General features: G+C 48.2%; 1 protein-coding gene across 1 annotated transcript in view; it reads right to left on the bottom strand.

The window, feature by feature from the left end:
• The window catches only part of LOC109710692 (leucine-rich repeat extensin-like protein 2), a gene marked incomplete in the record, with an annotated part of 20,179 nt that continues 10,374 nt past the window's right edge, over positions 503-10,307 (bottom strand). Inside the window, 3 exon segments of the mRNA XM_020233428.1 lie at positions 503-1,186; positions 9,323-9,503; positions 9,599-10,303. Of these exon segments, the coding sequence (XP_020089017.1) occupies positions 813-1,186; positions 9,323-9,503; positions 9,599-10,303 (1,260 nt within the window).

The raw sequence follows: 10,307 nt of genomic DNA on the forward strand, positions 1-10,307 counted from the left end.
TGTACAAACAAGTCCCAAAGTATAATTTAATTAACCAATAATGATATAATTTTGATTTTACCAATCTAAAACTTCAGACCCACAATTACAATAAATTAAAATTTGACAACTAAAATAGCAGGCATCTCATAGTTTGTGGACCAAAGGTGCAAGTTAGGCAAATTTAATGTAGCAAACTACTTTTTGGCTTTCATATTGTATAAAATACTGATTCACCTTCACCAACAACAAGCAGAGCGAACCTTTTCAGCTCCATGTCACAATTCTAAAGAAAGAGTCATGGCTCATTACTTCCAGTTGATATCACTAGAAAGAGAAGAGACAGTAAAGAAGAAGAATAAAAGGAGGATAGATAGAAGGATTGACGATCAGTGATGAGGAAGAAAGTAGATAAAAGGACCAATGAGTGTGGGAAAATAGATAATCCCCTTGTTTTCGTGTATTTAATTTGCAAACCAATATTCATAAACAAGAATATAAGAATAAATATCATATGCAAAACTAAAACTAATGAAAACACCATGTGAGAGTTTATTTTCTTAAAACTGAGCTATACCGAAGAACAGTGACAACTGAAATATAAAGTAAAGAAGACACTTACAACAACTCACTTCCGTTGGTCGCTATAAGACAACAAAAACTGATTAACTACAAACATATACTACTGACCTCATAAACAATACTTTGGCAATCCGATCACAACAATCCATATGGCATAATTGAGAATAAAACAAGATGATAAAGAGTAGACGATAATTCGCACTTACCTTCACCAAATCCTTCTTTTATTTTTGCATTCGGTTGCCCTGTATTTATGATGCTCTTCCTTGCTTCGATTCGCCTGCTGCCCCATCGGGAATGACCCCTGCCGCTGCAGCTGCGGAGACCACAGTCTGGAACTGAGGGGCCAGCGAAGGGCGGAACGTGGGTTGCGAGTGGTACATCTGGGTATGAGCTGGGTCGGCAAATTCATAACCGTAGTTGGGGTTTCCGGCTGAGGACTGGATTGGTTGCTGGTGGTGCATCACATGGTACCCCATTCCGGGGTAAGGGTGCACCTGATCAGCGGCAGCAGCGGCAGGGATGGGGATAAGAGGGGTCGACACGGGAACAGCAGGAGAAGGGGATGCGGCGGCCGCAGTTCGATACAAGCTGGCAGGGGGCAATTCGGGCTTCGCTGGTACGTGGCTACGCGAGGGGGCGGGGCTGAGAAGGCCGTTCGAGCGCGCGGTGCCGCCCGTCCTGCACGTCAGCCCGGGGCTGAGCGGCTACGAACTGTTCTTAAGCAGGAAGCCTAGCTGGAGGAGGCGCGGAAGCGACAGGTTGGAGGGCGGCTAGGCGCAGGCGGGGCTGCTGGCGGGGGGGCTAGTGTAGCGGAGAGTCCCCGTCGACGTCGTCGTCGTCGCCGGCCTGCTCCCCATGCGAGGCTGGGTGGAGGGCGGAGTCTAGGGAGAGGGACGGCGAGGGCCTAGGTGAGGCTGGTAGAGGGGGTGGCTTTTGGGGTTGGCCCAGCCCCAAAAGAGGAGGCTGCTGCTCTTTAGGCTGGTGCCGCCGTAGGCAGCTGGGGACGTCGGAGGCTAGGTCGGCTTTGGTCGAGGAGAGCTGCGTTAGCCGAGGCTAAACTCGCGGTCCAATAGACAGAAGCAGCCTAGGTTAATTTGGGAACAAGAAAAAGAGAACCCTTTAAAATGTTGAATAAACTGAAACTAAACGAACCAAGTAGATCCTTGTACATGATAGTCCTCTCCGGACGAAGGCCGCTCAACTTAGGAAGGCTACGGCCTCCGATAGCCTAAGGTCACTGACATAGGTTGGTCCGTATAGACTGAGGTCTCGTTGAGGTCGTCGTCATAAGGATAGTCGTCGTCGTCAACGTCGTCGTCGTCGTGGTCGTCAACGTCGTCGTCGTCGTAGTCGTCAACGTCGTCGTCGTCGTCAACGTCGTCGTCGTGGTCGTCGTCGTCGTCAACGTCGTCGTCGTCGTCGTCGTCAACGTCGTCGTCGTCGTCGTCGTCAACGTCGTCGTCGTGGTCGTCGTCAACGTCGTCGTCGTGGTTGTCGGAGTCTTCAAGTAAGGACGGGTAGGGGTCATGTAGGTGGTGGGCCGGTGACCGTGGAAGCAGGGACAGGGGAGAATGATGGGCTAAGTCGTCAGACGCGTTAGGGTATGGATGCTAGGGGTCCCGGCAGGGTACATGAAGCAGGGACAACCGGTCTTAGGGGGTCGCTGGCCCTAAAGCTAGGGCTNGGGGAGCGCATCGGCGGGCGCGGCGGCGGAAGGGGCGGCGGCGGCGGTGTGGCGGGAGTGGACGGAGGAGTCGTCCTCGAGGCCGAGGAGGCAGTTCACGGAGGCGGAGTCGGCGGAGACGCCGCGCGGGAGGTCGTCGAGGGCGCCGATGGCGCTGTTGAGGGCGTCGACGAACCACGTCTCCGACTTGGACGAGTCGTCCAGCAGCGACCCCATGGAGGAGGACGGGGTGGACTCGGCCTTCGCGGGGAAGAGGAAGAGGCGGAGGCGGGAGCTGCGGGTGGAGCCTCCGCCGCCTCCGCCGCCGCCAGCTGCTGCAGCGCCGCCAGAGGAGGACGCGGCGGAGGAGACGATGCGGTCGTACTCGTCGATCATGTTGTCGAGGTCCTCGTCGGTGGAGACGGAGATGAGGGAGTCGAGGTCCTCGTTGGGGAGCTGGTACTTGAGGGAGAAGGGGCGGCCGCCGAGGAGGGAGCGGGACAGCTTGGCTTGAAGGTCGGCGAGGGAGGAGTGCCGGTCCACCACCACGATCCGCGTCTCGCCGCCCAGGTAGCACAACGACTTGTCGGTCGGCCGGGGGACGATGCGCCCGCCGTAGCTGCACATCAGGCGCAGCCGGGACGGGGCGGCGGCCGAAGCCGGCGCGTAGGCGAAGGGCTCGTCCCAGGACTCGCCTCCGCGGGAGCGTGGGGAGGACTCCACCGAGTCCGGGTAGCCGCCCGTCTCCATAGGGGACGGATCGAGATCGGATTGATGGGGGGTTTTTTGCAAAAAAGGAAGAAAGATAGGTGCGGAGAGACCGAGAGGAGGAGAGGAGAAAAAGTGTCGGGGGCCGGGGATAGGCTTCTCTCTTACTTTTTCGTCGGTGCGGGTCCCCCTCCGGAGCTTTGAATGAGGGGGTAGTGAGAAAGTCCGGAACCGAGGGCAAAATATCTTGGTGAAACGATCTCTATGTCCATGTTATTATTATTATCTTGTTCTTCGAAAAGAAAAAGAAAATTATCTAAATTGAGTAGGCCAGGCTTTTCTTGTCCTTGTAACTGACTTTTCATAAATTTTATTTTTTTATTATGTGTTTTATCTAATTTTAGTTTGGCCAATTTGCATAAAAAATTTACTTATTTTAGACTTTTCTAAAATCGGACCATCTTTTTCGTTTTTACAGATTCGGTCCATTTTTTCAGCAAACTAGCGAAAATATCCTTATACCTTTTTCTTTTTTCTCTTTCTCTCTCCTCTTCGTTTCTCTCTTTTTTTTTCTTTCTCTTTCCAGAGAGCGGCGGAGACGGAGCGGAGGCGCCCGTATACTTTTTTCTCTCTCCTCTTTTTTCTCGCGTTCTTTTTTTTCTTTCTCTTTCCAGAGAGCGGTAGAGACAAAATGGAGGCGGCCTGCTTCGATTTTGTCCGGCGCATCCTTACTCTTACCCGCACACCCCCATCTTCCTCGCCTCTGATCCCGCCGAGGCCGCGCCGCGACTCTTTTTTTTTTTTTTACCTCTCCAACTCTCCTACACTGTCTCCGACGACGACACCTCTCTTGCCTTTCTCCACCCTTCTCGTCCTCTCCCTCTCCCTCTCCCTCCTCCTCTGGCGCATCCGACGACGATGCATCTTCGCCGGCGCCGATACCGACACCGTGGAGGTCACTGCAGCGCTGCAGCCTCGGAGCGGGGGTCCTTAGCGGCGTCGTCGCCGGCGCTGTGACCGTTGGCAGAGAGGGGTGACCACAAAAATAATAAAAGAAGCAAGAAAAAAAATAAAGATAAAAACTTATAGAAAAAGAAGGATAAAGATGAAATTCCATCGTTAACTACAAAAAAAATTATAAGTTGCATTACTTAAAATGTAAACTGCAGCTTTAAGATGAAAATTACACTCTTTAAATAAAAATTACACTATTTGGGAGATATTTACACTATTTTTTCTTTTATTGTACTATTTCAGATGTAAACTGTCACGCCCCAATCCCCGCCAATTTGGTCGGGTTCGGGTCACGTCAACAGACGCCGAACGGACAGAGCCTCCCCTGTCCGCCCAAGGCTCTAACAACAAGTATAAATAGGCAATCAACAAGCGAATTGCATATGTAATACAAGGCTTGCACGAGGGCAAGTGTGACGCACTGGACCTTTGCAAATTGCGAGGTTTGAGTGTTTGATCTGTGTGACGAGCCATCTCAGACTGTCTGAAGGGTCGTAGACAGTGTTCCGACCTATGGTTCGAGTCCCGAGAATTGTGGTTTGAAACAGTGTACCAAAATCCAAAAAGTTGGATTTTTGGTTAGCTCTTGGATTAGCCTCAGCCAGGCTGTGTACCGGTACAGCCTTGATGGTTGTACCGGTACAGAATTTGTACCGGTACGCCTTGATGGTTGTACCGGTACACAATAGGTTTTCTGCCAACCCGAGGCTCGGGTTGGGCAGTTTCGCAGAAGGTGTACCGGTACACTTTCCCGTGTACCGGTACACAATGCAGAATCTGGGCAGTTTCGTGGAGGGTGTTTTTGCAATTGTTGCAACCCCTTTATAAACAACCCCAGCCCCTTTGAGAGCTCCTTTGAGCCCTAAACCTGAGGAGACAAGGTAAGAACTCCCTCTCTTGAGTTGCTCTCCATTTTTTGATGGATTTTGTTGGGTTGATCTTTCCTCTCTGCTTTTCTTGCTTCTTATTGGTCCTCCATGAGAGAAGCTTGAAGCTCGGATTGGAGCTTTTGGAGGGAGAATTCTTCAACCCATTTGTGGGGCCTAGTTTGGAGCTTCTAAGAGGTTAGTAACTAGATCCTTTCCTCTAGATCTAGTTTTTGTGGATTTTACTAGATCAAACCTAGATTTTGGATTTTAGGGTTAAATTTGGAATTTTCGTTTTGAGGGCTTTTGTACAAAATTGATGGGTTTAGAATCTTGTTTAGTTAGATTGGAAGGACTCTAGCTCCCATTTGGAGATTGTGAGAGCTTCCTTCGCAATCGGTGAGTTTTTCGTCAACCTACCCTATATGCTTAATAATTGATCTTGAGCGTGTCCGTTCGTTCGGCTCATATGACTCATGTTCTTGTACCTCTAGGGTACTAGGAGACTAGAGGACACCCTCGTTGGAGCGCACGAGGAGTTTCGTTGTCATCGGTGGGTTTGGCTTCGTGGAAATGGGGCGAAATGGCCCCTATACTCTTTCTACTTGTTGTAAATTATGTTTAAGTTCATTTCTATGCTAAATGGAATTTATATGAATTTTAGAGCACTTAAAGTGCATGCCTCGTGTATTATGAAAATTTCACTATATAGTAGAGCTATATGAGTAGAATGCATGCATACGGAAAAAGTGTTTATTTTGCAAGTGAAAAATACATCTCTTATGAGAATTATGACTTGGAATATGTAATTTGGAACATAGTTACCATGTTTTGACATAGAGAACCAGAGTGTCATAAAGGGGCACTTGAAACTAGTAAACTATGAAACTGCAACATAGAGACATATTGGTAGGCCACTACATATCTGCTATATTCCATGTTAGAGACATGACGACATAGAGATAGGCCATCGTGATACTTGACATATTCCATGTTTTAGACATGAGTACTTGGTACTTGAAACAGATCATTGCTTGCTTGCCATTTGTGCTCATTCGCACATGCTTGTGAGGGTCGCGCCCTACAAGCCGGCACTCCGGAGATAGCCATCGCGACACATGCTCGCCGTGCGGGATTGGGCGCCGAAGTGGATCGCCGTGGGGAAGGCTCATCTCTAGAGTGGGGATGTTGACTACCACGGGGCCATTAGGCACGGCGCAGGCCAGACAGCCTTCGGGTGGGTCTTGCATGATTGGGACTTAGTGACAGATCATGCAATGTGAACTTTAAAACTATTAAAGTGGACTTGGACTAGAATAGTAAACGACGACATTTTTACTATCTTTGCATTAAGGACATTGGGTTGGTTGCATTTCTACGCTTATGCATGTCTTACACATCCATGTACATTCATGTTATAGTTGATTTATTACTTATGCAAATCATGCTAAGTGGAGACTCTATGTTATAGTAAGTTATATTTCACTTACCGTTTAATTATTACATTGTTAGTCACTGACCTCTTCTTGTAGCTTTTGGGCCTTGTGGCGCAGTTCACTGAAGTCAGTAATTGCCCACTGTGAACTATTTTTAATAGTTCTCACGCCCCTGTTTTCTGGTTTTCTCTTCAGAGCCTTCGGCACCGGCGGAGGCACGGGATCGCGGCAAGGGGATCGCTTAGCTAGCTAGCGAGGAGCGGTTCTTACTTAGGTGGTTTGCTCTTTCTTTTGTATTTTGAGAGAGTGTGAGATTTTTGTACCCATGTATAGAGACCACCTATGTACCTACCTATAGCACTTGTATTTGGGATTTCTTATTGTATTTACTTTATGTCTTATTTAGTGAATTTACAGTTTCATCCTTATTTCTTGTTGTAGCATTTAGACATTTATTATGCTCTGATACTCCTAGATGTCTTCTATTATTGCTTTTATTATTGTTGTTTTTAGACGCCTTATATGTTGAAGACATATGGCGGGTCTGGGCACGTGCCGGGCGGGCTTCCGCTGGGTCCCGGGGCGTGACAGATTAATGTGGTATCAGAGCCTAGGGTTGAGTCTTAGGGGACCTAGCAAACCTTAGGCCGGTTGGACTATAGGAAATAGGCTCGTGAGAGACGAGGTCTATTCGACTTGTGAGCGAAAGTATCATGATTGNACGTCGTCGTCGTGGTCGTCGTCAACGTCGTCGTCGTGGTTGTCGGAGTCTTCAAGTAAGGACGGGTAGGGGTCATGTAGGTGGTGGGCCGGTGACCGTGGAAGCAGGGACAGGGGAGAATGATGGGCTAAGTCGTCAGACGCGTTAGGGTATGGATGCTAGGGGTCCCGGCAGGGTACATGAAGCAGGGACAACCGGTCTTAGGGGGTCGCTGGCCCTAAAGCTAGGGCTTGCATGGTCGCTTCGGGCTTAACGGGGGACGGTCGAACATAGCTTGACGCCGGCGGCGTAGGGGAAGAGGACGACAAGGGCACAGCTGGGGAGAATAGGGGTAGGGACGGCGACGACGGCGACTAGTCCACGTGGGAATGGGGCCTTACCCCATGGTACACTACGTGGTGGTCGTTGGTTAGGTCAGGAGTCGGCCTTTGGGGTTGATGCCAATACTTAAACGGCTGGGTCGAGTATGGGTCTACATGGTGAGCGTTGGGTGCAAGGCGGGAAGCGACCGGGGAGTCAAGGTCTGACACCAGAGGCGTCGACGTCGCCGTCCCCAGTAAGGGCTACCCCGTCGTCCGCTTAGCTTCGTTCCTTCTCGTAGTATTTATGTCCCGTTGGCTTACGTTTTTATTTTCTTCCTAAACCACTTCCATTCACGCTTAATAGCAGATGAGAAATAGTAGAACAAAATAAGAGTTAATACGGTATACCTAACAACACTAGCCTAACGGTTTCATAACAAATACTCCAGTCATCATATACAAACATCAATTAGTCAAAAACAACAGAATATCGCTGGTTGCCTTCACTCAACAACATTCACAGAAGAAATGAAATATAAAGTCAACAGTGACAAGAAGCCATATCGAGTCAAAATTCTTTTATTTGAGAGTGTACCACAAAAGTAATCAAAATCAAAACGTATACTATAAATAAGAATATAAGAACAAATACTTATAACCAAACGTTTAATTTATGTGCTTTTGTTCCCCTAATAGATAAAAGGGTGTGAGTAACCAGGAAAATAGATGAAAGAAGGAGTAGTGACTAGCAGTTAGGAAGATAGATAGGAGGAAAATAAGAAGAAGAAATGACAGAGAAGAGAAAGATCACTATAGTTGACCTTCATTACTCGGTACTGAGAAAGAAATCTTAACACTGTACCTCGACTTTTCCAAGCGAGACGAACAACAACCACTTCCACTTAGTCATAAAATATGTTATACTTTCGGTTTTTCATCAAACGATGTAATTTAAACGGATTGAACGTGGAAACCAGGTGTTTGATACTCTACGGACGATAAAATCAACAGTTTAAAATTAAATAACATTAACACCCAGACTTCAAAATCTAACCATTTTAGTTTTAATATAGTAATAACCAATTAATTTAATATGAAACCCTGAACAAACATGTTTAATCTTTCAAGGTTCCTCCTTTAACGTTATTTTGATCTCACTCTCCTAATCTCGCAGTCTTGAGTTATCAAACTCCTAGTTTTCATGTTAAATCGGCGATTTAAAACCTATTTAACTTGATGAGAGACTTAAAGGTGAGAATTCAACCTAAAACCAGAGTTTGAGAGCATATACTTTAAATTCTGAAACTTTGAAAGCTGTATAAAATAAAATCTTAGTTCGAACGTTTTCACAAAGTGATATCTAAAATAGAACTTCATTCTTAATAACGAACATGTATCAAGTAGAATACAAGCGTGTGGTATTTAAGGCGGATAAACCATAGGTTGACAATGAAAGTTAAAATATCGGTTAAACAACAATAAGGCACCTAACCTCCCAACTTTATACACTATCCTAATTTGTAGTCATTTACGTATCATATATTTATATGCCTACGTGGTATACATGGTAATTATTCATTCGTTAACGAACACGTACCAAATAAAATACAAACATATGTTATCTAAGACGACTAAAAAATAGGCTAAAAAATAGGTCGATAATGAAAGTTAAGTTACCGATTAAAAATTTATCCCTTTTCTAACGAACCAGGCACTTATTCTCCCAACTTTACAGACTATCCTATTTTGTAGTTACGTACGTATCATATCTTTATAATTCTACGTGTCCTATATTCGTTATCGAATGGTAAATTACCATTCCTACGCACTCCTAATTTTATTTTATAAAAAATTCTCAAATCCGAGCGATTGTAACTTAATTGTCAAACCTATGGTTTTATTTTGGATCGATGTTCATGCTTCTGATCATCACGGAGGAAAAAGAAAAAGGAAAAATTAAATTCTTGTAAACGGGCGACCGTATGATGGCTACGCTAAATAGGTATATTAAAACCAAACTGCTGCTGCTGCTGCAACTGCTGATGCTGCTGCTGCTGCAACTGCTGGTGCTGCTGCTGCTGCAACTGCTGCTGCTGATAGGAATACTGCTGCTGGAGTTGCTCTGGAGTCAGATATGCCTGGTTGGATACAGTCACTGGAATCCGATAGCCTCCGGCATCGGAAGGATTCAACTCGCCGGAAGCAGGCCTCTCCTGATAGTACATGTTCCTAGATGAACCAAGCAAATCAAAGTCAAATAAGTTGTAAAATTTCCCAAGAGAAAAAGAACAAGGGTTTAATTGGATCCGACGAAGACAGATAACCTGGCGCTCAAATCGGAGCCGATTGCGTCGAGAGGAGCTGGTTTCGGCTGGATCGGAGGCTGCAGGGGTCGACGGATGCCGCCGTGGTCGGATTTCTCGTCGTCGGAGGAGAAAACCCCGACCCGGTTGGGGTTTTCGGTGGGGGAGATGGTCGGAGTGGATCCGGGAGCGGCAGGGAGAGGGATCTGAGGCGGGAGGTGGGTCGGAGCGTACCCCTCGTCCGGCCGCTGCTGCTGCTGCAGCTGCCCCTGAGAGGCGATGTGATCGGGGGGGCGGTCGTCGGGGCGGACGCGGATCGGCGGGAGGTTGGACAGCGAAGGCGCGGAGGAGGTCGATCCGAAGGACGAATTCTTGTCAAGCATCGGCGAGTCGGGGCCCGACTGCACGTCCTGCCCGCCGTGGCGCGCGAGCTTGCCGGAAGAGTCGGGGCGGGGGAGCGCATCGGCGGGCGCGGCGGCGGAAGGGGCGGCGGCGGCGGTGTGGCGGGAGTGGACGGAGGAGTCGTCCTCGAGGCCGAGGAGGCAGTTCACGGAGGCGGAGTCGGCGGAGACGCCGCGCGGGAGGTCGTCGAGGGCGCCGATGGCGCTGTTGAGGGCGTCGACGAACCACGTCTCCGACTTGGACGAGTCGTCCAGCAGCGACCCCATGGAGGAGGACGGGGTGGACTCGGCCTTCGCGGGGAAGAGGAAGAGGCGGAGGCGGGAGCTGC

The sequence above is a fragment of the Ananas comosus genome, linkage group 5 (assembly GCF_001540865.1).
Source record: "Ananas comosus cultivar F153 linkage group 5, ASM154086v1, whole genome shotgun sequence".
In the NCBI taxonomy this organism is placed as follows: Eukaryota; Viridiplantae; Streptophyta; class Magnoliopsida; order Poales; family Bromeliaceae; genus Ananas; species Ananas comosus.